At 38.0% G+C, this 26,225-nt stretch overlaps 1 protein-coding gene across 4 annotated transcripts in view; it reads right to left on the bottom strand.

Moving 5' to 3' along the window:
• Window positions 1-26,225, bottom strand: part of RBFOX1 (RNA binding fox-1 homolog 1) — a 411,528-nt gene that overhangs the window by 377,979 nt on the left and 7,324 nt on the right. For 2 of the 4 annotated variants that reach the window (XM_027839403.1, XM_027839401.1), the window contains exon 1: window positions 3,724-3,810. The exons of the other annotated variants lie outside the window; for them this stretch is intronic. In XM_027839403.1, the coding sequence (XP_027695204.1) occupies window positions 3,724-3,810 (87 nt within the window). Of the gene's footprint in view, window positions 1-3,723; window positions 3,811-26,225 lie in introns of those variants that run through there. 4 annotated transcript variants of the gene reach the window in all.

Genomic DNA, 26,225 nt, shown 5'->3' on the forward strand with positions numbered 1-26,225 from the left:
AGGACCCAGTGTTGAGTGTGTTTAGTCAGAAAAAAAGTGGGTTCAAACTCTTGGTCTAACACTAAATGGTTTTGTGACCTTGGATAAGTCATTAAAACTCTATGTGTCTCGGGCAACTCCCTAGGATACCTAGCAGTACATGCTCAGGATCTGCAATGAGGGAGAGAGTTCCAGAGGCCAAGCACTTATTGAAACAAATAAAGATCACTCATCTATGATTAGGCTTATATTCTATATTCATACAAGCTATTCTACCTTACCTAGTATCATAATTATTTTATTATTAGTAAAAATAAATGAAGAATCCACCAAAGGACGATGGAAAGGCATACATGAGCTGATTGCAATACATTAAAATAAGGAATTACACAGATCAGCAGTGTAAAGGATGTTATCAAACAAATGTAGGATTGAAAAAGAATTCAGGCTACTCACATAGAAATGAGTAATAACTGATGGACAGTCCATGTGTATCACTGAGGTATCCTTACGGTATTAAGAGAATTCAAGGAAGGCTTTTAAAACTTTGGGACTACCCTCTTTGGCAAAATTATTGGAGGATCTGGCTGACAGTAGCAAAGGATAAGAAGACATGGATTAGTTGCAATCTGCTCAGAGAGAATTTCCAAGACATTGAAATTATAGATTCATTGGGATATTAGAGTATGAAGTCAAAACAAAACAACACCAAACTAAAGAAAAATTGGAGTTTACTTCATTACCTGAGAAAATTAAGTGGCAGAGGCTCCTTTGTAATACTATGGCAAATCCCATGAGATGGCAAGTATTTCACATGTTACAAAAGCATTTTAGTCTTGATGGCAAGGAACCCAGGGCAGAGAGCAGGAAAGTAACCTGATATTAAATTGTTGTGGAGATGGAAGGCATTTGGTGATGGTAACATTCACTGATATAATTTTTCTCAAGTGCGCTGCTACAGGTGATTCTAATGCAATTGTCATAACACAAACGTTTTAATATCATGTTTTGGCTCAGTGTACCAGAAAGAAAGACAATCACTCTAAGTCTTTGACCCTTCAGGATGTGGAATGGAAGGAGACAGGCTTTGGACCAGGGATTTACAAATGATTGTGGAGTTAGAGTAAGAAAGGACTTTTGATTTCATCTACTACAACCCCCTAATTTTACATGTAAGGAAACTGAGGCCCAGAAAGGGTAAATGACTTGCCCAAAGCCCTAAAGGAAAAGGCAAAACTATGATTTGAACCCAGGTCCTTCTGACTACAAATCCAATAGTCTTTTTTACAGTACTACTGTCATACTGCTCTCTTTAATTTTGGGGCAGGGATGGCAAATGTGCCTGCACTAAAGTACTACTAGGATGCCAGATCGCGTCATGAAAGTGCACACTGGATCTTCCAGGCTATGACAGTAGAGTTTTGTATACTTCTACCTGGCTGAAAAGGTTCTCAGCAACCACCTACCTGTCTGTTATCAAAGGATCAGTGTCAGTAAATTCAGAAAAGGTCATCACCAAAACTTTAGATGCCATGGGCTGAGTTGTTCTGGACAAAGCAAGCTAGGAAGCCAAAATCTAATGTTCAGGTGAGCTGTGATCTTCACAGGTGGAAACGGCACCATCCATCCTGATGAAATCATGTTTCTAATGAAATATCAAAAAGACATCCGCCAAACCTGAGTCCTCGGATGGAAAAATACACTAATGTTGCGGTTAATAAATGGTAGCACCAGCCCATTCCTACTTTCTTAAAACAATTTGCCACACTCCACAAACATACTGGCTGAAATGGTGTACCTAACGAATAAAGCCAAATCTCCCAAATTTTTCAAAGAGCCCTTGTGTCTTCCAATCTATCACCTGGGTAATGTGTCCAGAGTGGCATTTTGTAATGACAGCAACATTCCAACAAATCAATAGTTATTTAATTCCCAACAAGCTCCCGAGTCCATTAAACCTGATTACATTCACCCATTTCAGTTGGGTGCAGTTATTTTTCCTACACCAGCACTTAATCTATAACAGGAACTTATGAGAACTTTCAAAAGCAATTTCAGCATCAATCAGCATAGAGTGAAAGGCACGATTTGCTTGTAATTATTTATTGGATAGGATAGCAGAGGGTCTGACAGAGCTCCTGGTCCTGACCTTCACCCAACATCTAAAATGGAAATAAAAGGAGTTGCCTGTAAGCTTCCAGTCCTGCCCTTGTATACCACAGAAGCAGCAGCTGCCAATGCCTGCTTGGACCAAGAAACACAAAGAGATTTCAGTATTGATAATGGTCAATCTCAGGTAGATCAATTTATTTCTACTTCATACACATGTGGCTGATATCGAGTAAACTCTCTAGTGAAGGCACCAGTCAGCAATCCAGAATTATTGAGCTGTTCGGCTGTTTGGAATCACCCCAGGTTTGATATTCTAGCCAGCCTTTTGTAATAAACAACGGGTTACAATGAAGGTTGGGGGAAAAATAATGTGTCTGCCCAATGGTCTGTGCTGAAGACATTTTTTTTTAGTTCAACTCTAATGAGTTGGGCTGGACTTTATTCACTTCACCCACTCCCAAACTACAGGTTTGGGGTATTTGGGTGAGGGGGAGGGAAATCTTTTTTGTTGCTTGTTTACTATGAATAACAATTAGATTTTTTTTCATCATGTAGAGCAAAGTATAATAAAGAAGGGTCTATTTTAGATTAAAGGCAGGTGTTGGAAAAATACCTGCTGGATAATAACCAGAAAATGTTAGAAAGATGGTACTGGATGATAACCATGCAAAAAACCTTTACAAATATGTATTATACAACAGAGTACCTAGACACAAAGAATCATTAAACTTGAGAATGAGGAAGGGATATTAGAAATCATTTCACCCAACTCCTTTATTTTCCATATGAGAGAGTGACTTGCCCAAGATCACACAGCTATTTAGTAGGAGAACCAGAATGAAAATATAGGTGTCAGTGTTCTGACCACTACACATTAGTCCAAAACCAGCAGCTTGCAAAATTCTCACAGTGAAGGCAGATCTTTATCTAAGCAAAAGCAAAGTCCCTTGAAAACCTTTGGAAGAATTATCTGACATACAATGCTAGCAGACAATCTATTCTGAACGCCATGATGGAATTAACTGCTAGTTAATTCCTCAAAAAACCAAATATGTTTCAAGTCACCAATTCCTTGCCATCATTAAAAACTCAAAGGGCTGATATGGGGTTCCTATAATGATCTCTAAACTTCATAAATTAACCATCAATGTATTATTCCATTTTACAAAAAAAATCTATTAAAACAGACATTCCATGTGAAGTCTAACATATGAATTAATGCATATTTAATGTTCCTCATATTTGCTGGGCTAAAGCACTTAACTGAACCACATCATGGTAAGTTACTTTGCCTCATGATCTGCAGTGGGAATGCTGAGTCCCTCAGAAAGCTGAAACGGATAGCAAATCCTTTGCCCTGTGGTCAACCTCTTGAAGCAAAGGCATGAATGTTAAGCAGCAGGCAGATCAATACAAGCAAATATAGCTCAACTACACCATTTATTCAGCCATGAGAGATGTCAATACACAGATTAGGGTGATCCATCTTTTTGATTTCCTACTGTCTTCTCACTGACTACATGAAGGCTTTTTCCTGTATTAAAAGTGTTTGCTTTCTCAACCATAAAAATTCCAATTATTACTCTAAGTGCACCAGAGTTAAGTTGCTTGTTGGAAGCGGCCTTGAATTACCTGAACAAGTCCCGTGAAGTATGGTGCCGCGGGCACAATCATGGGCACGCCGTAGGGATGTAGCAAAACTCCTTGAGACGACAACATGGTGTAAGTGATTGTATTACTCCCACTAAAGCTAAACACATCAATTGAAAGTTAGGCGAAAATCTATAGACCAAGTTCTTCCAAACTACAAAGCTTACAGCCAAATAACTTCTGTCAAGGCCCAACCCCTTGTCAACTCAGAGGGGAGAAAAAAAATCTACATCAGCAACTCTTAATGTTAAAGTTTTCTTCCCAGACAACGGAGAGAGACAGCAGCTGCAAAGCTGAAGATACCAAAATGGAAGGTGCTATTTTGGGAACAGCTTGTCTAACATGACTAACCAAGTTCTCTTTGTTAATTTAGCTTTGCAAAAAAAAAAAAATGAGAGGAAGAAAGCAACAAGATTCAGGCTATTCCAAAATGAATTCTGCCAAATGGTAGATGGCTGGTTCCACACAGGATTTTGAGAAGATACATGGAAAATAAAAAGTGAGAAAGAAAATATAGGTCGATGTTTAAACTTGAATCAACTTGTTAATACATATAGCCTTGTGCATTTATGAATATTGATTTTTTTAAGAGACAGAGAAAACATTATTGGGATAGAGTTTGATTGGGATAGAGTTTAGAGGGATAATTTGACCACTGTTATTTGTGTGTTCATTGAAATGAGTTTAGAGGTAAAGTACTTTCTGATTATTAAATTTGAATCTCAAATTCTGTAGAATTTCTTGATGAAAGATACTGTCAGATTCTGACATATAAGGCAGGGTCTATACAGCACCAAAAATCTGGATGAAATCCGAAAAACTCAGGTACAAATCTGGACCTTCTGTCTTCAACATATTTGCAAACAGCCAGATAAAGATTGACAGCATGCTTCCCCCCCCCCCAGTTTTCAACCAGATGTTCAGCACAGTGTAGACATTGCTCTATATTCACAATTCTGAAAGACACAGATAGCAGCTGTGCTTTTGATCTTCTGGTTTTGTCTAGTAGGAGGGCAGGTTGTTATATTTAGATTTTTCACTCTTTAGCAGGCAATTATATGAAGGTCCAATGTTCAGTGTCCAGTTGGGTGATATTTCAGGTCGAGAAGGACTTAAAAGAAATCTTTCAGTAACACCTGCTGAATACATTCCAACTCTAACTATAACAGGAAAGATGATTGAAATATGCTGAAATTGGGGGAGTTAAAGGTACTTTAAATTACATTCCACTGTTGCCTTCTCATGAATCCAAGCACGACTTCCTGTACTTTGAGAGAGTCAAGGTGTCTTTATGCTATACTAATTTTAGTTACTTGATTTAGCAGCATAATTACTTGTCTAGGTAACTATAGTGGACAATATTTGGCACAGAATTCCACTTAAAACTGAGTTTTGGCCATGTTGAAGGCTTTTCTATAATTGACGCTCATATATCAAACGAGCTCCCTTAGCAGCTGTAAGCTGACCCCTCTTACTTAACAGCCCGATATGGTTTCTAACTTTAGATTTGGAGCTGTGACTCCCAACGTGGCATTTCTAAGAAGTTACCAGTGAGGACAGAAAAGTCACCATGGGATATAGCCATGTTTACCTATTCCTGGCTTCCATTTATAGATAGCTTCACTCTTGGGTATGGGCAGGGGGAGGGGGAATATCACTTTCTGTTAGATTGTATTAATCAGTTCATATTATGTCACTTTATCTCTGAGTAGTGAAAACAGCTCCTCGCAAGTCATAAAACGCAGGTTCTAATCCAACATCCAACACTTAAACATGTGATACTGAGCAAATAATTTCCCTTCTTTTGAGTCTGTTCCTTTAACTACATAACAAAGGGGCAATATTATTTACCTAGTAATAGGTTTGTTGTGAGGATCAAATGAGATCATATATGAGGAAATGTTTTGAAGAACTCTAAAGAGATATACGTTCATGCATAAGGTGTTATTATCTCTAATGAGAAGTAATATGGTATTGTAGATAGAGAACTAGCTTTGAAGACATGGGTTCGAATTCTGTCTGATAACTAGAAGCCTAGAACCATGGTTAAGTAACTTTACTTCTCAGGGATCCAGCCAATTTTCTAAGACTCAAAGTCATAGACTAGCTGATGCTCTCCATTAGTGAAGGGAGTTTCTATACCAGAAAGTCCTGATACTAATGATAATACTAATACTAATTGGTATGGAATGCCACACTTACTTCCAAAGAATATAAACAGCAATATCTGATATTAAGATACAGTGTACCCAAAATCTCAGTGTGGTCTTAAGCTTTTAACTAATGACTGCACTAAGACTTAAAAGATAGCTTCTGTAAGTGCTGTAACATTTCCAAAATACTTTACACATATTATCTCATTTGAGTCTCGCAGGAACCCTGAGAGGTATAGGTACTATCGCTATTATTATTATTCCCATTTTATAGATGAAATTGATGTTTAGAGAAGTTAAGTGACTTCTCTGAGTCACCCAACTAGTTAGCACCTGAGGTAGAATTTGAACCCAAATTTCTCCTGGGTCCAATTCTGTGCTCCCTCTACTACACAGTACTCCCTGTATTGGAAATTAGTAGTTGTTTTAGTAAATGTATTTTCACATGTTTCAGATATTTTCAAACTGTCCAAGTATACGGTATAACTACAAAGTCAGGTAGGTTACAGTTGAGGATAGTTACTCAAAAAATCTACATTTTTTAAATGAGTAAAGTCTAGGGTTAGGGAGAAGGGACCTTTTGAACGGACGCTGACTTAACTGTGGGCCTGTAGGGTAACTTTCTGGAGACAAACTTAGTTGGGACAAGCTTTACTTTTCCAGTGATATTTTCTGTCTCTATAATTTGCCTGGGATGGAGACAGGAGCGGTGGTGGAAGGATCTGGTAATCATTAGAGAAACACATTCGCTACCTTTTCCAACAAGAATCTGAAAATCTATCTCCAAAGAATGTGTTTTGTATCATTATCCACTCTGAGAATAACAAAATATAATCCATTTTATCCAAAGTTTTGAAGCCAGCCTTCAATCAAATGGCTAATTTACATTCCTTTTGTTTTTCACTTTGCCTTCTATCAGTATTCTCTCCTTTCATGTTGCTTCCTTTGTATCATTTGATGTATCCTTATGCAGTTTTTTAGGGATTTCCTTCAAGTAAAATTTTTCTTATAACTTCTTTGATTTTTTTTAGCTACCTTTCCCTAAAATAATCCTCTTCTCATCTTTCCTCTCTCTCAATCCATGATCAAACTCCCTTCTCAGTTGCTGACTCTTTGATTCCCTTCTGTCATATCTTTTTGTTTTAATCAAATCTTCCTCCTGCCCCTCTTTTCTCCACCCTCTTTTCTGTGGCTCAGCATACCCCCCCAAAAAACATGCAGAATTTGGGATTGTAAATGATGACACCATCCACCCCCATTCCTTCTGGGTGACAGACGCCCAAAGACTAAATGTCAGCTTGGAAGAGAAGAGAGCAGAACACAAAAACAAAAGAACAGGGTAGGGGTGAGGGTAAAGCATTCTGATTACAGCCTTGATTATTTAGCAGGTGTGTGTGTGTGTGTGTGTGTGTGTGTGTGTGTATACACATGCATACATACGTATATGTATTCCAAGAATTACATTAGAGTGTATTTAGTTTACAATTCTCAGTTATTAGCACTCGTGAAAGGGTATCCCTACAGAAAATCCAAAATGAAGGATAATTTTTTAAAGCCTCACAATAAATAGTATCTTACAGCATTCCATTAACCAAAACCTCCTCTTAAACAGAATGTTCATGCATCTCTGGGAGGATGGTAATTGATATTTGTAATGATGACCTGGAGGTACTGAAAATTCCTAACGTTCTTCCTGAGTAATCAAAGAATAATTTATGCACAGGATAGTTTAATAAATATGGTATTAAGTATTTCATTTTACTGAAACCCAAAGAAAAGTGGTAATCTTAGTTTACCAGACTAAGTGAAGAACTAGAATGTCCCTTTTCCAGTCTGGTTAAAAAATAGAGTCAGTTATATGCAGCTTTCCAATACATTATGCTATGGGTAATGTACAGGGAAGTAATCTGGACCAGGATAATCAAGAACTGATTATAATCACAGTATAGCAGTTATCTGAGAATCTTCTAGTCAGATTACTTGGTTATAGTAAAGACAGCTCACATAACAATGGAGAAATGGCCCTCCCAGTTCATACTTAGATTATCAGAAAAGCTATTTCTTCCATTCTATTATGTCTTTTACTTCCTAACTAACTTAAGAATGACATATCAATTTGCTATTCCCAAGTGCAAAACCTTCAATGGTTCCCTATTCCCCTGACATGGAATCCAAATATTTCCATCCTACTTTGAAAGACCTTCATCATCTAATCTCAGTATATTTGACCAGTTCCTAAAACACATCTTCCATTCTGGCCAAGCTAATCACCTCACTGTCCCATGAGTATGTGATGTTCTTTCTCATATTATAGATTCTTCCCTATCATTAAGACTGCTCCTTCTCAGCCTCCTTTGCTGAATCTTCCCCCCCCCTTTTTTAAGGCAATTGGGGTTAAGTGACTTGCCCAGGGTCACACAGCTAGTAAGTGTCAAGTGTTTGGTCTGAGGCCGGATTTGAAGTCAGGTCCTCCTGACTTCAGGGTCAGTGCTCTATCCACTGCGCCACCTAGCTGCCCCTCTTTGCTGAATCTTAATGAAGATCATGCCCACTAACCTTGGGTATCCCAAAGGATCTGTCTTTGCTCCTCTTCTCTTCTTCCTTCATTCTATTTCACTTGAGGGTCTCATTAGTTTCCACGGTTTCAATCATCGTCTCTATACTGATGATTCTCAGATCTATCTAGCTATCCATAACCTCTTTCCTAAGCTCAAACTGCTTAGTAGATATCTCAAACTAGATATCCCAAAGACATCTTCAATTCAACATGTTCAAAATGGAAATCATTATCTTTCTCCCAAACCCTCCCATTTGACTTTCCCTTTTACTGCTGAAGGAACCGCCATCCAACCCATCACACAGACATCTAATGTCAACAATTCCTATCAATTTTGCCTTCATCACATCTTTCACATATGCCCCCCTCCCTTTTTCTCTTCTATTATTTTACAACTGGACTATTGCAATAGCCTGTTGGTTGATCTCCCTGGCTCAAGTCTACGCCCATTCCAATCCATTCTCCACGTAACTGTCAAATTAATTTCCCTAAGGCACAGATCTGACTATATCAACCCTCTCCCCATTCAGTCAACTCCAGTGCCTCCCTGTCACCAGGATCAAATATAAAATCCTCTGTTTGTGATTCAAAGCCCTTCACAAGCTGGCCCTACTTTTTACTCCCCATTATATATTCAGGGATCCAGTGATACTGGCCTCCTTGCTATTCCTCTCCTAAGGCTCTCCATCTCCAGACTCTAGGCATTTTCACTGACTTTTCCCCATGCCTGGAATTCTCTCCCTCCTTATCTTTGCCCTTTGGTTTCCTTCAAGTTGAAGGCAAAATCCTACCTATTACAGGAAGCTTCTCCTGATGTCTCAATGTTAGTCCCTTCCCTTGATTATTTCCAATATATACTGTATATAACTTGTTTCCTGTATGTAACACAGTTGTTTTCATGTTGTCTCTCCCATTAGACTGTGAGAGCAGGGACTGTCTTTGTCCTTTCTTTGCATCTCCAGCACTTAGCATAGTGCTTGGCACAATACATGCACAATAAATGATTACTGACTGATTATAAACGAAGACACTGAGGCTCAGAGAGCTTAAGTGACCAGTCAAGGATCACACAACAAAGGTAGGTTTGAATTCAGGTCTATTTGATTCCAAGTCTATTCATCATGCCACCTATTTGCTTAGGAAATTCCAGAACCCTACGCAAATTCACAGACTCTCCAATTAGCACTGAACTAACAGTGAAAAGAGAATAGCACTTCCTGCTTGGTTGGCTAATTGCTCCTTGACTTCTAGTTTGAAGACCTCAAAACTGACTCACTGAATGGGAAAGTTTAAACCTTGATTAGTATCACACACTATCTTCTCCTACATCAGGTCTTTGGTGATTACTAACTAACCCTATCTAAAGGTACAATACCCAATCACAATCTGACTTTTTTTGTTTTGTTCTGTTTTTGAGAATTGGAAAACCTCCCTTGGAGGAAGTGGAGTATCCTAAGAACTGACAGAACTACATCTGGGGATCTCTAGGATAGTTCCTTTCTTGGAACATGCTACCTGCAAATAATGTATGCAAAAATTTGCACATTTACATGGGAAAGGGATAGGAATTGGGGGTATGAGTTCACTGGTGGGGGAACATTCAAGTGAAGAAACTGGCAGGTCAGCACCTTCTCTACAACTTACAGCCTTACAGAGATGCCTAGGGCACTGAGGACTTATGGTGAGTTGCCCAGGGTCATATGGTCAATATGGGTCAGAAGTCAAAACTGAATTCAAGTTTTCCTAGCTTCCAGACCAATTCTCTAAGCAAAATGTCCCACATACTTTTTTACATAGGAAAGGTAGTTTTAAATTTAGATGAAAGCTACATATCTGCCTAGCTACAATATGTGCATATTACAGATATAAAATGCATATCCACACATGAATATTTTACATGCATTATGTACCCATGTATGTGTATAAGGATACGCACATTTACCTATACATATATATAGACAGAAAATTGTTCATGTAATTGTTAATATAATGACAAAAATTTTTAATACCAAATGTAATATGGACTGCCACTCCCTCAAAAGATCCTTGCAATGTCAGAATTTCAGTATTGTCCTGACATTCTTACTCTTAAGATATTTACTCTTGATTACATTGCGCCGAACCACACCCTAGATTCCCCTTACCCAGAGATATTGCCTTCTGGGGAGCCCTGCTCAAGCTAGATCTCAGCTTCTAGTGTCCTTGCCCCCTTCCATTGGGCATTGTGGCATGAAGGGCAAGATAGCCAAAATGAAGTGGTTTTCCTTCCCCAGACTGCCAAGCGCCACTGGGGTCTCATGATAAGGCCTTGCTACCTCTCCTCCTAAAACTACAAAATTTTTTTCATGGGTCTCTTTGGTTGGGAAATCCACTGGACACCCCCCAGGTGACAGGTCTGCTACCCTCTTATCTCAATTAAAGATGCTTTATTCCTCAACTCGTGGCTTTGATTTATTTCAGGACTAGACAATATGTGTATGTATATATGTCTATATATGTGTGTACATATATATTATATGTGTGTATGTATATTATATATGTATATATGTGTATATGTGTGTGTGTATGTATATATATGTGTGTATACACACACATCATATATAATATATATATTCATATATACATATATATACACATATGATGGTTACTAGGTGAATCTCTGTAGCAGTCTTAAAAACTTAGTCTGGGGTAGGGTGGGTGGTATACTGAGAAATGACTAAAAACAAAACCCTAATGCTTTTGCCAAAAAAAAAAAAAGTTAGGTTCTAATTGGAATGGGGATGAGAAGACCTAACAATTCAATTCTAAAATTCAATCAATCAATACTGCCACAGCTCCTACAAAGAGTGTGTTAATCTATTCCCTTGTGTCTCCACTCACCCTCCCTGTAATTTTCCAAACCAAAATATTCCTCCCTGGCAGACATTCTCTTATATGTGTCGTTCCCCGCCCCCCCTTAAAATGCAACCTCCTTGGTGGCAGGGGTTGTTTCTGCTTTTATTTTGATTTCTCCAACACCGTTCTAGGTACACAGTGATTCTTTAATAAATGCTTTTCATTTATTCAATCAGTAATCATTTATTAAGCACCTATTACTTGCCAGACACTGTGCTAAGCCCTGTGAATACAAAGAAAAAGCAAATAATCCCTGTCCTCAAGAACTTACATTCTAATAGGGAGAATATAAGAACATGCAAAAGCATATACAAGATACATACAAAGTGACCTTAGGGAAAAAGGTTCTAGCAGCTGAGGTAATCATTAACATCTTCCGAAGGTGAAGCCTGAATTAAATCTAAGAATAAATCAGGGTTTCTAAGAGGTTTAGGTGAGGAGGGAGATCACTCTAGCATGGAGCTTGTATATTGATGTTCAGTCATTTTTTAATCCTTTCCGACTCTTCATGACCTCATTTGGGGTTTTCTTGGCAGAGATACTGGAGGGGTTTGCCATTTCCTTCTCATTTTACAGATGAAGAAACTGAGGCAAACAGAATTTAGTGACTTGCCCAGGGTCACACAGCTAGTAAGAGTCTGAGGCCAGATTTGAATTCAGGAAGGCAAGTCTTCCTGACTCCACCAGCAGCTCTATTCTCACCACCAAGTTGCCTTGCATCATATATAAGAAATAGCAAATAGGTCAGTATGGCTGGTGAGGCAGGTGGTGAGAGCTTGGAGAACAGTTAATGTGGATACAAATGGTGACCTAAGGGTTAAAAAGAATATTAAGGGTTGCTTTTCCAGTACTTTGGAGATCCTGTAACTTGAGGGCCTCCTAACATCCTTTTCCCCTTATCTTGAAATACCATAAAACTCCTTAACCTGTACCAAAAGAATTGCTTTTGTCTCCCTTATTCTGTGTTCCCAGTCTCTAATCTTTAACCTGTGTCCTCCTACTCTTATTCTTAATGTTTAACCTGTGTCCCCCTTCCCTGTCCTTAAATCTTTAAACCATAAAGAATCCCTTTTGTCTCCCTCATCCTATGTCATAAAATCCTTTCTTGTCCTGTCTTTAATTTTTAATCCCCATTAAAAAAAACCCTAAAACTACATTATCATTCTGAAACCTCTATATAAGCATAATTCCCCCAAATATCGGGGCCTTTCATTAACTTCTTGCTAATAGAGCCTGTGATGCTTTTTCAGGTAAAATAAAAAGCTCCCATTGGCCACAGGGTATGTCTAAGTAAATTCTTTCACACCAGAACCACTCTCCCAAATCTGACCTCAACACAGTAAGATGTGAGAAAACTGGAAAGGTATGAAAGGCCAAGTTGTAAAAAAAAAAACCTTTGAATGCCCAAAAGAGGTATTTATATAAGAACCTGGATTTAATAGAAAGTCACTGGGTTTTATTGGGTAGGAGAATGATATGGTGATAGCTACTCTTTAAAAAAATCATTTTGGTGGCTGTGGGGAGCACAGATTGGAGTGAAAGAGACTTGCTTGATTCAGAGAGACCAGTTGGAAGCTACAGCAATAGTCCGAGTAAGAGGTGATAAGGCTCTTGTCCATGTGAGTGGAGGGGAGGTATGGATGGGAGAGATGTCACAGAGACAAAAAACAAACAAACAAACAAATGAAAAACGACAAGATTTAGCAACTGAGTAGGTCCATGGGAGGAGTTAGAGTAAAGAGTATAACATGATACTGAAATTGTGAACTTGGGTGGTTGGGAGGATGGTGGTACCTTCCAAAGATGGAGGGTGGTACCTCAGCTTCTTCATTTGTAAAATGAGAAATTTGAACTACTTTTTTCTGTAAGATATCTTCTAGCTTTAACATCCTGTTATTCTGTCAAGGAATATGAATTCTTAAAAACTTCCTTTGCTGAACCCTCTACTCCTGACTTCAATACCAAAAGATATTTCAATCAGCATGTATTAAGTCAGTAAATATTTATAAAGCACCTGTGGGTCTATCACAATCCTGGACATTGTGGGAGGATAAGAATACTAAAACAGGGCTTCTTTTCTCAGTTTATAATCTAGTTGGGAAGGAGAACTTTAATACAAAAGCAGATAAAGAGATTTTAATACATAAATACACTTAGGCAGCCAGGTAGAACAATGGGTACTGTATTAGACCTGGAGTTAGGAAGACGAGTTCAAATATGTCCTCAGACACTTACTACCTTTGTGACTCTAGACAAGTCACTTAATCTCTGCATGCCTCAGTTTTCGCATCTACCTTCCAGGGGAGGATTAAATGAGATAATATTTGTGAACTGCTCTAAAAACCTTAAAGCAGAACATAAATGTTTCATTATTATCATTGCAGTTAAGTAAAACAAGTCAATATATTATTATGAGAAGTGGAATGTGGTACCATGGAACATAAAAGAAGGGGAAAAATAAATTTGTGTTTGTGTTTACATAGAGTAACTGCAATGCAATTGCTGAACAGGAACCTTTCACGGGTGAACATTCATTCTGTGAATTAATATTCCTTGATTAACTCTTGGGAAGGTACCAGAAGAATGAGAGGAAAAAGGAACCCTGCTAGCTAGAATATCCCCATTTTTAACCTTGTACTGGGAAATCACCTTTTTGAAAATAATTAATTGCTAACTAATGGTTTCTTCTTTTCTTTAAAGACAAAACAAAATATTTTGATGCATTTTGTTTTCACATCAGTCACTTCTAGGAATACCCCTTCCTCACTTTTTATCCCCTTATTACAGCAATGAAAAAACAGAGTGACCCAATAGCCCCTTGACTCTTGACCAAAAAGAGGGAGCTATTATTTTATTCTCTCTTCTCCAGGGCCTTGTTTTATTCTTTAATAAGAAATTAAATGCACTAACATGGTGGTTTATATATTAGGGATATACAGTGTCATTTTTTAAGGATTTGTGGTACCCAGAATAGCCTTTGCTTAGATTTATGGCAGAACATCTCACCTCAGAGCAGGATGGGTGCATCCCTAGCATATGAGGTCAGGAGTAGAGTCTCCAGGGGCTCAGGCTGCTTCCTCATACCTTGCAAAAGGATAACACAGACAGTCTCTGAATTATGAGCAAGAATGGGTAGGTGGGACAGGGGAGAGATTTTTTATCCAGCAACTTTTGCTGTTAGGAGGTATTGCCCTTTGTTCATAAGTTTAGAATTCCTGAGAAAGGAATGACTGGAATTTTCCTCAACTCCAATATTTCTTTTTTAAGGTGATAGGGCCATAGATATATAATCAGAAGGGACTTTAGAGAAAATCTACTCCAGCCACCTCATGTTCTAAATAAGGAAACTGAGGCCTAGATAATTTAAATAAGGTCAAACAGGTAGTAAGTAGCAAAAGAAGTTTTGAACCCAATCCTCTCACCCAATCTGCATCAAGAATACATTCCACAGGGGGGAAAAGTACAATTTAATTCTTTTTTAGAAAAAGAAAAAAAAAAAGGATGCACCACACTCTGTTGTTCGAGCAATGAAATACCTTTATCTCATGCAGATATCGAGATGTGAAGAGGAATCTCTCTTTTATGTGGATATAGAGAGACAGCAATATACAACTCCACTCTCCTTTTCCCTCTGCTAGACCTCATTGTCAGCTCTCTTAGCTGCAAGGATGAGTTCTTAGCATAGCTGAGATTTAATTTATAAAATCACAGGGGCTGGAAGGGAACTTATGATCAGCTAGTCCCAGGTTCTTAACTTGGGATCCATTAATTTTTTTTTAGTATTTTGATAATTGCATTTCAATATAATCAGACTCCTTTAGAAGGAGTCTATATTTTGCTCAATGCATTTATTATTCTAAGAAGAAGCCTATAGTTTTCCCAGTCTACCAATTGGGTCTGACACCACAAAAGGTCAAGAACTCCTGAGCTAGTACAATCCCCTTATTTTATAAGTGAGGCCTGGAGAGGTAGAAGGACTTGTCCAAAACAAGGGAGAAGGTGTCAGAGCATCTGGCTGAATCCAATGTTCTTTCCATAAAATTGAGTTGTTCTTTGAGTCAGAACTCAGAATACATTTTTCCAAATAAATAAATAATAGATCTGTGATTTCATCCCTAGTGTGGGAGCTCCTTTCACCAGTGCTGCCTGTGGTTTAGTTGCTAAGTCTCAGGGATTTACCTGATAGTCAAAGGTTTAAAATGACTTGCTTAGGGTAACAGGGGTAGTAAGTGACAGAGTTGGGCCTAGCACTATACCATCTACCTAGCACTATCCACTGTTCAAGGGGTGGGGAACCTGCAGCCTCGAGGCCACATGTGGCCCTCTAGGTCCTCAAGTATGGCGCTTTGACTGAATCTAAACTTCACAAAACAATAATAAATAATATTTGGATAATAAAAGGATTTGTTCTGTAAAACTTGGACTCAGTCAAAAGGCTGCACCCAAGGACCTAGAAGGCCACATGTGGCCTCGAGGCTAGAGGTTCCCCACCCCTCCTACCATCCTACCACTATTTCCTCAAGGAAACAAAGTCAAAATGGTGGTTTAAATGAAATTATTAACACTATAGTTCAGTCACATTATGTTTTAGATAACCTTTTGTGGGTTATCGTCTGAGAACCTAACCAATATTTATAGCACTATTTTTGAAGGAAAATGAGGTTCATATTCTAAATAATCCCTTTAAAAATGAACTTCTGGATGTGTGATCCTAGACAAGTCACTTAACCCCAATTGCCTTAAAAAAAATGAACTTCTGGAACACGGCCCACTGGTAACATGTAGAATGCACTGGTTACCCTGTTGACCCTAAAAACTACTTTCACTGTCCTTTTGGAGTATTGTGTCTTGTTTATACCCAGCTCACTAACCCAGAAACAAAATCTAAGATGCTGAGCAGGTGAGTGAGAAATAAACAGAAATGAAGAAATTTTACTATGGTTAAAGAGTGAAGTAAGAATTCTCTGTTCCATTTTTCAATATGGTAAATGATGAATATAGTATAAAAAAGTGCTGGATTTGGACAGTTAAAGAACCTGAATTCAAATCCTGGATGACTATCAATAAGTCATTCAATATCTCTGGGCTCCAGCTTCCAAATTTGTAAAAAAGGTAAGCATTTGACCAAATAATTTCTAAGGTCCTTTCCAATTTTAAATCTATGACCTTCAGGAAAGTCTTCAAGTGAAGTATACCCTGGAAGAGCCAATGATGTATATAAAATGCAGGGACATGGGTATATTGGTTAGGAAGGGCTCACAAGGGCATTCCCTGTCCACCAAATCATGAAAAAAATGAAGAACTCCTTCTGCTTCTGACAGTTCCTATCCATTCTCCCTTCCTGAAATTTCTCTATAGGGCCATTTCTCTATAGGGTAGAAGTTTTAGCCACATCTCCCTCCTTTTCCCCTGCCTCCCATTTTCTGAGTAGGAGAGGGTGCTTTAAAGATATGGACAATAATGTGTTGCCTATGTTTCCTGAACTCTGTCATACCCCCAAATCAGCTACACCTGTGGATACACATGTGGGTCATAACTCCTCCATGCATTGAACTGTGACCACCATTATGGCTGTTGTATCATTTCTGAGCATGTTCAATGCTAATGTGCCACTACCAATTAAATCAAGCTAGCACAGCACAGCTGGATTCCTGTTGGGTTTGCCAAAGATGGTTACTATGGACAGAGAGGAACAATTTCCCAACTCCCAGAGAATCAGGCCTGTTAATATCTTCTGGGGTTGCTTGGCTCACATATGTTCCAGCCTACATTTTATTTCTCTGAGTGTAAAAGAGTCCATAATAAAGCAATTCCATAAACATTAGCTAAGAATCTCCAAAGTCAGGGCTACAAAAAGGGTCTTAGAAGGACTTCAGGAGATACTGGAGATAAAAGGGCCTGGTGTCCTAGGGTCCATTGGGTCACAAAGAGTTGGACATGACTGAACAACTGAACAACAATACAAGGAGAGTGGCAGTGGGTTTCATGAAATAAAAGGATGAATATATCAAATGAGATCCAGAAAATCAAAAGTTTCTCCCCTTTACCCCTATAAGTGATTACTGGATGATGGAGAATCTATCTCCATCTTTGGCTATAACAGCAAAGACCACATTATCATGATGTGACAGCAAGAGCCCTTGACTTTGAACAGGGAGAGAAGAGTTCTAATCCTGGCTCTCTCAAAGACTTACTGTGTGATGTTGGTCAAATTACTTTGTATTCTGGTTCTCAGCTTACACTTTTTTAAGATGAGAGGGTGGGATAAGATAATTTTTAAGGTGCTTTTTTAACTTTGACATTTTATGATTCCACAATTTGTACTTTAGTTATTACTGAAGGTATACCTATCATGGTAAGGGAAGAGGATATAAGAATGATAAGTAATCTGTTCCCCTTTCCAACTAAATGGAAGTTCTTGATGGTTACAGAAGCAATTGTTTGTTGTTTGTCCTTCCTTCTGGAAGAGGTCCATGACATCAGGGAAGTGATACCATGACATGTAAGAGAATTGGATTTTAGTAAGTCAGGGCTGTGCAAAGTCACCAGCCTGACTCTTTCCTCCAGAACCATCTGGGTCTAGTGGCAAGATATAGATCAGGATGACTGGACATGGCTCTGGATGCAGTGGGAGACCTTGGCCTTTTTAAGATAATGTCTTTAACAGGATTCAATTCGACTGAGGCAATGCCCATTCAGTGATTAAGGCTAGGTAAGATATGAGGCACAGAATGACCTCTTTACCTAGTCCAAAAAAAAATTCAATCTGGGAGGGGGAAACCACCACAGTTTCTGGCCAAAACAGAAACAATTGCTATTTACATTCACTCTGAGACAATCAGGGGCCAAACAATAATGTGGTACAGTGGAAAGACCATTACATATGGAGTTAGCATGACTGAATGCAGGCTCTGCTACATCCCACCTGTAACTCTGGGCAAGTTACTTAATCTCTCTGAGCCTCAATTGTTCATTTGTGAATGAAGGGGTTGGACAAAATAACTTTTACAATCTCTTCTTGCTCTAATCTATGATCTTCTGAAGAAAAGTAATATAGTTGGAGGAAAAACATTTGAGGGTATGCCTCTGCTTGTTCATATATTTGTTTAAAACATGCCTTCTGATTCAACTCAACGTCATGGCAGAGAGCTAACACTCACAATCCCCAGCCCTTTCTAGTTGGAAACCTTGCAAACTCATTCCTCATAGGAATTTCCCTCAAGATATTAAAACATGAATTGGGACTACAGAGCACAGCAAAACTGCATAGAATTCTAAGCCACTTATGAAAATGCCTGCACAGAAACTGATACCTATGTGAAAATGTAAAACAAACAAGAGAATTAGTTGAATTAGAGAATTAGGCTTGAGTTTACATTAGGAACTGAAGAAATCCAACCATTTTCCTTTCCTTGAACCAGCTGGTATGTACACACACACACACACACACACACGCACACACACACGCACACGCACACACACACACACACACACACACCCTTGAACCTCGAAGTGCTCTCATTTTGGGGCTGTTTGCAGAGACAAAACATGCATGTATTTTTGATCTTTCTGGCATTCTCCTATTTGTATCTTACTATAAGAAAAGTGGCATAGCACCCTTTCTACATAAGCATTACATTTTAGGATAATTAATCAATCAAGTGAAACTAGTGACTTTTGTGCAAAAAAAAAATACTCTGAGGCTTTTTTTTTCATTCCTCTTGGCTCTTATTTAAAAGACAATACTTATTTCAGAGAACACCTTCCATACCTTTTCTCCCTGACCAGTTTCAACACTGCACTGATAGTGCCATTGTAGAGTGGGGACTATGAAAACTAGCTGCACTAAACTAATAGGAATTCTGAGTTAGATTTTGATTTTATACAGACACACACACACATGCAATCAGGCTAAAAGGAAATACTATGCTGCCTGGATTTGATTCAGTCATCAGATAACAGAAGCACAGAATTACAGAATCTCAGAATTGGAAGGGACCTCAGAGGTGATTTTATCCAACCTGTACCGGACCAAGAATCCTATCTACAACGTCTCTGACAAGTGGTCATCTAACCTTCACTTTAAAAATTCCCAGGATGAACACCCTACTACTTCCTGAAGCAATCCAATTCAGTTTGAGGCACTTCATGTTCTTAGAATGTTTTCCTTATATTGAAGGCAGAACTTATTTGCACAACATATGGACTGACTTCTAACCAATGAGGAGGCCAGTTATCATCACAACTAGGAAGCCAAGCATTCAAAAGGTAGGACAAAGGAAAAACACGTCAGCTCCTACTTTTCAGTAAACTCTTCCCATGAACCTGCCCTCACATTTGGTGTGCATTCATAAAACTAAGAAATAACAATACTGGCCCAACACACTCCACATCTTCTAAGGAGTTGGTACTACCATTTAAAGGGACACATTGTAAGCCTCCATTGTGTTTGAACCACTTCTGATTGATTTATAGGGAAAGCTGAGCAGGAGGTAAGTGTTCTTAATTAGCCCTGCACACAAAGTGCGCTGTTTTTGTTCCATGCCAAATGCTGAATGTACAATTACAAAATAATATTCAACAAGATGCAGAAACAACAATCTAAAATCCATGATTATGGGCAGAGAGATCTCTCCAACCCTCCCTTTCCCCTAAAAGCTTGCAAATCTGTCTTGTTTATCGCTAGATCCTTAGGAACTAATCTTTTCACACATGCAGCTACTAGGGACTTGAACTAAACAAGCAAATATTACATGAAATATTTACTGTTTGTTCATACTTTCTGTAACAATACTGAATAGAGTTCAATATGGAAATTGATGGATTTCAGTTTACCCATTCATTCCTGGATTGCAACTCAACTTCACTTCTGTAGAGACCTCTTCTAAGAGACAAATGATCCTTTTATAACCAAAATAGAACAAAATACCTAAAAGAAGCCCAAAGATTTTAAATTAGGATTGAAAACCCAGGGAGTAGAAAGGGCTTCCTTAACAGCCTGAAACTTGTCAATAATGTCCAACTTTTAAGATAGTTTATCCCCATATGCTGTATTAGTCCCTTTGGGACTTAACATTTGCAAGGACCACTTATCTTTCTGGTAAGTGTTGTGTTCATCTGCCTACCTTACAAACCAGACTTCATCATCATTTTTATAATTATTGAATATTTTTTAGATGATCTACTACAAGAATCCAGCATAAGTAGCCACGTATTACACTTTGGTCTAATGGCAGTAGGGGAAAGAGAGGAAAGCGGATTTAGGTATAAGAATAAGAAATCAATCCTATAGATGGATGATGGAGAGGAAACTGCTTTTCACCTGAATAGAATTTCAGTTATCAGTAGAATTCTACTAGCTTCTCTCATTTTTTTCATCCCCTTATTAACATGCGGTATTAGAGTCATCTAAAACACCTATAGCCTTTCCAAATAGTTGGGGGTAGAACCCTATGAGTTACATGGCAATAACAGAAATAAGCCCTATGGAGAACTCTGGAGCTTCCTCTGATTAACTTTCTAGTAGAATGTAATGGATACCATGCCATGGATATGATATTGAACTTTCAGTTGAAAGATCTTGGGTTTGAATTACACCTCTGACCCTAATCAGTTGTACGACCAAGGGTAAAACATTCCTTTTCTTTCTGAGCCTCAGTTTCCTTATCTGTGAAATAGGTATTAGAATACCTGTAGTATCTACCTTACTTGGGGGTTATGAGCTACAGCTATTTCTATGAAATTATAGAATTAGATGTCAAAATGATCTTAAAGACCATTTAGTTCACATCCTCTGCACTTCTCCCACCTTATTATTTTATAGATGAATAAGCTGATTTTTGAAGATTTTAAGTGATGTGCCCATGGTTACCACACAGTATTAGAGGCAAGATTTAAACTCAAATCTTCTTCATTCTAGGTCCACAATTCCATCCACTGTACCCTCTGTCTCTTCATAAAGTATACAGAGTTGTGAATAAATATTATTATTAATAATTCCTCTAGACTAGGGAGTTCTGTTGTATTCTCTTGCAGTGCAAGAAACACTAGGGTTTGTCTATTTTTGCTGTGACATTATTACTTGGGGGACCTTTGTGTTGAACCTTCTAAACATTCTCTGGTCAGCAGACTCCTGTGAATATAAAGATCAATAACCACTAGTGTGGTGTCTTTCAGGGCATCCTGGCTCTCACCTCTATACCAAAAGTCTAGTTGTTAAGCTCTGCAAGGGATCCTTCCTATAACCTGGGAATTGTCTTTCAGGAGCATAGAAAAAGAAAAGAACCACTTTTACACACTTTTCAGTTAGTAAAATAGAGGACTAGGTTTAAAACAATAACACTATTACGAATGCCACTAACTTGGCAACAGATCACCCCCTCCCAACTTTGTGTGTTTCTCATAAGATATAGTAAAATATCAGTTTGGCAAAACAGAAATTGAGAAGAACAAATTTTTCAATACTTAGGATTGTGGGGATAAATCTATTGCTACACACACACACACACACACACACACACACACACACACTTTCTAAAAGGTTTAGCCCATTTAGGCACAGTAATTTTATATAACAGTACTGACTTTGAAATTTAGTTTATGGTAAAAAACATGAGATTAGAAGTCTGGGCCAGAAACTCCTCTTTTTTCCCTATTTCCTCTCAAATCTCCCAAAGACAAAATATATCAAATCTTTCCTCTTAGTTTAGGCTTAAGATAGCGTTGTAGAATTCATTATTTCATGTTCCAAGTCACATTAAAAAAAGTAATATGTTCATGGTAGTGACACCATTTTCTTATATTTTCCTAACACACTGTACTTATAAGCTAGAAATTTGATTTTGGGGGAATGGGTGTGTGTGACTTTTTCTATGATGGCAATCAATAGTCTTCCAAATAAAGGAATGTTTATTAGGGTCAAGCACCAGAGATGTGCAAATCCTAAGTGGTAATGGCATAATAATGTCTTCCCAAAATAAGGTAATATGTGTTCTGCTGGTTTCTCTATTTTCTGTTTGAAAATAGATTGTTTAATAACTCATCAAAGCTATATGTAAACCTTGGAAACAATAGAGCAGATGTTGACTGCTGTCTTGTGCCTCATAGACATAATTAAAGACAATGAGACACTCACGAACTCAAATAATAGAGGACAAATAAAAAAAAGGGTACAATATAAACATAAACCTCATTTGCGGGACACCTGCCTCCTTAATCCATTATGGTACATCACCGATCTTGTCATGAAAGAAAAATTAAATTTGTATTTACTTATGTATATTCTATCTTCATCCTTTAATAAAAGAGATCATGAAAATAAGTCACATCAAAGGAGTATTTGTTTTAATTTCTCTACTGCTGATTACCACCCTATACAGTTTCAAAAACTATCTTAATTTTAGATATTAGCAAGAGAGTGTCATATGTCCTGTTAGCAAAAGCCTTTCTACTCCACGATGAAGGTAAGTTTTATCACAGAAAGAATGTGGCAACTCTATTGAATAGGCATGTTTCCTTCCTATAAAATATGATGCATATTTTCTCTTCATGTTTATAACATAGCCTAAAAAAATCCATCAGCTTTTCAAACAAAAAAATCATCATAATGGACAGAAGATAGATGCAATTCACATTACACAAATACTCTGATTTTATTTTGGATTCTTTCTGAGTCCTCTGTTATAATTTAATTCCCATTTCTAATAGAGTGGGAGCAAAATTAAAGAAAATTCAAACCAAACATGGAACATGATCAGTGGAAATATAAATATACCATTGATTTGTCTGTGTGAACTTCACTAAAAAAGGAACTCAGAGATATCCCAAACAAATCATTTGGAAAAAAAAAAAAGAGTATACCCTGAAGCAAAAAACAAACATACATACACATACATATATGTATGTAGATGTATATCTATATAGACAGATATTTAGACACGTATGTATGTATATATGTATACATCAGGTTAAAAACAAAGGCAAAGTTACACTGGGTTACAGTGTCATGGATATGTCTGTCTATATACCTATCTATATATAGATATGTCTATATCTATATGTAAATATAGATAGAGACATAGATATATATGTATGTGTCAGATTAAAACAAAGGTAAAGTTATGCTGAGTTACAGTATCTATATATCTACCTATATAGATATATCTGTCTATATGTAGATATAGATACATATGTATATATGTATTATTAGATTAAAAACAAAAGCCAAGTTATCCTAGATTACAGTGGTCAAGAAAGGACAAAATTTTTTTGAAATGAGAAAGCTGAATTCAGAAAATTAAACTCTCACCTGTTCCTAAGACAAAGTTGATCCTCTTTCTCCAGATAAGTAAAACATAACGAAACTAAAAAAAAATTAAAAAAACTTCTTCAAGCATTGTTTTCTTTTACTGTACACACTTGTGTATAGCAGTGTCATCATACTGTGACTTTAGATAATGGAAGCTGCTTTACTTTGCTTACTGTAAACTCAAATTTCCTCTGTTTCATTTGGTAATATATAGTAAGGAAGACAGAATTTAATACGATCTGCATCTCTTTATGCTAATAAAATGGTGTCAGTCCATTTCCATAGACAACACCATAAAGCATAAATACCAAATGGGAAACAAATGGATGCATAATGTTATGGTGAAGCTAACCAATCTACTCTAAAACAGCTGAGAGAGATCTCATCCAGGACTTCATTCATTCTTTATAGAAAAGCAATGAAAATATTCCTAGGTGAATCAGATTTAAAAAAAAATACTCAAGCTCAGAAAGGTTGTAAAGCACTAAATTCTTTTGATTTATGAAGCAACATTTGCCGTATTGAGCAAAAACAGCTTGGCATGCCGGGACCCCGCTCCCTGAAATTCCTTCATTAACACGACCAAGACCTGCTGGTGAACAAAAGCAGTGATGCGGCGTGTATAAATCATTAATACTGTGCCGGGCAATGGCTGCATTTCCTGTGTTCATTGGAAAGCCCTTCTGCACAACAGGGATTTTGGGATTGGAATTGGCTGCTAGGAAATGTACTCCATCATTCTCTGTTTGACGCTTCCCAATAGTCTTGTACTTTGCCTTTTTCCTTTCTCCCCCAACTCCTACAATTTCAAAGTAGACTGAAATACATTAAATTTTTTAATGGAAAAAAAAAGGCAAATAGGAATTATCTAGGAAGAGATGATAGGGCTAATTTGCAGTTCTCCTTTGTTTATGGACTTAGCATTAATTAAAAAAAAACAACTATGAAACAACTATGTGATTATTGATTACACTGAACTATTTCCCCCTAACAAAGACAGAGAAGAGTTTACTTTAATTAAGGAAAAGATCTGGGATACAGGTTTCTATGGGGCCAAACAGAGACCTGGCACAGAGGAGGGACCACTCATGCCCAAGGAGAACTAGGTACTTCGGCTATTGCCTTGTTTCTTTTGAGTCTCCCAAGACCTGTGCTGTAATAGTATCTTCTATACCTTTCAAAAGAAGCACAAAAACAAAAAGCTGAAAGAAACAAGGAAGTAATCCTGAGGATGGGAGACAAAGTGAGGGCAGGAAAAGGTCATTGAAGCAGATCCTGAGGCTCACTATTTCTGAAAGATGGGTCTATAAGAGAGATTCTGTGGGTGCACAATTAGGGAAAGAAAATAATGGCTTTCTTCCTCCTAATTTTACAGCTCACGACAAAGTGAAGCAAAAACATTACACATTTTTGGACAGATAATGTTTATGAAAGAACCTGTCATAGAGCTTAAATGGAAAAAAAAAAGAACAGATTTCCAAGAGAACATTTTCAGTAGATGCCTTTGCTTTCCAGAAATGCGAGGATGCAGGGCAGATAAAGAGTAATGTTGCAATAGCAGTCCCACTCCACCTGCTTTGCACCAGGAGAAACAGGACAACCAACAATGATAAGACAACCAACAACAATGCAATCACTCTCATAGATGGGAGGCCTGGAGCCTGACTCTACCCAATCCAGGTTCAAGCAAGGATGTTCTTTGAGTGGCAAACCTTAATAAACACAAGGACCCAGTCCAGCAAAAAAGAAAGGGGCAGGGGTGAGGGTAGGGGTGGGGTAGGAACCTCAGAAACACTCCTGTATGCCAATGTATACTGAAGTAGCCACCCAGCATAATAAAGATTATACGAATAAGTCTGCAACGCATGCCAAAGTCCCTCTGCATTACAGAATAATGACGTTCTGAACAGAAATAAATGAAGCCCCTGCAGTGTTATTCTGTCAGCTTTTGAAAGTAAATAACTTTGCTTCTGAAAAGAGAGAGAATTTTTTCCCCTCCCCCTGTCATAGACCATTAATTGAGCTTTGTAGCCAATATTACATCCTAAAGACAGGACAAACGGCTGACAGAGAGGGAAGAAAGACCCAGGTAAAGTAGGAGGGACCGGAATGGAGAAGCTCTGAATTTATTTTACCAGCAGTGCATCATAAATCTATTATAAATACACCTGTCCACCTGGAGGGAATGGCCCATTTGATTTGGGAGAAGTTTGGACCAAGTTCTGGGAACATCTGACCCCTCATGGGGCTCACCTAAAGTAAGTTTTTCAGCCCAGTTTCCCAGGCCATTTGTCATTGATGAAGTTCAAGTCACACAGCATGAATTTAACAATTTAGTTGCCCTGTTTCAAAACATTTATTCTTACTGCCCGATTTCGATCTTGAAAACGCATCTTTAAAAAACCCAAGTTCTCCACTGTCAAACAGGCTGAATAAGAGTCCAGAGAAATCAGGCCCACGAAGCAACTTGGGCTGAGGTACTTCTTGGAAGAGCTGAGTAACAGCCCCCATAATGGTGGTCATGCAGAGATAGGAAGTAGGCATACTCACAGAGAGAGAGAGACAGAGACAG

The sequence above is a fragment of the Vombatus ursinus genome, unplaced genomic scaffold, assembly GCF_900497805.2.
Source record: "Vombatus ursinus unplaced genomic scaffold, bare-nosed wombat genome assembly UNPS02014832.1, whole genome shotgun sequence".
Taxonomy (NCBI): domain Eukaryota; kingdom Metazoa; phylum Chordata; class Mammalia; order Diprotodontia; family Vombatidae; genus Vombatus; species Vombatus ursinus.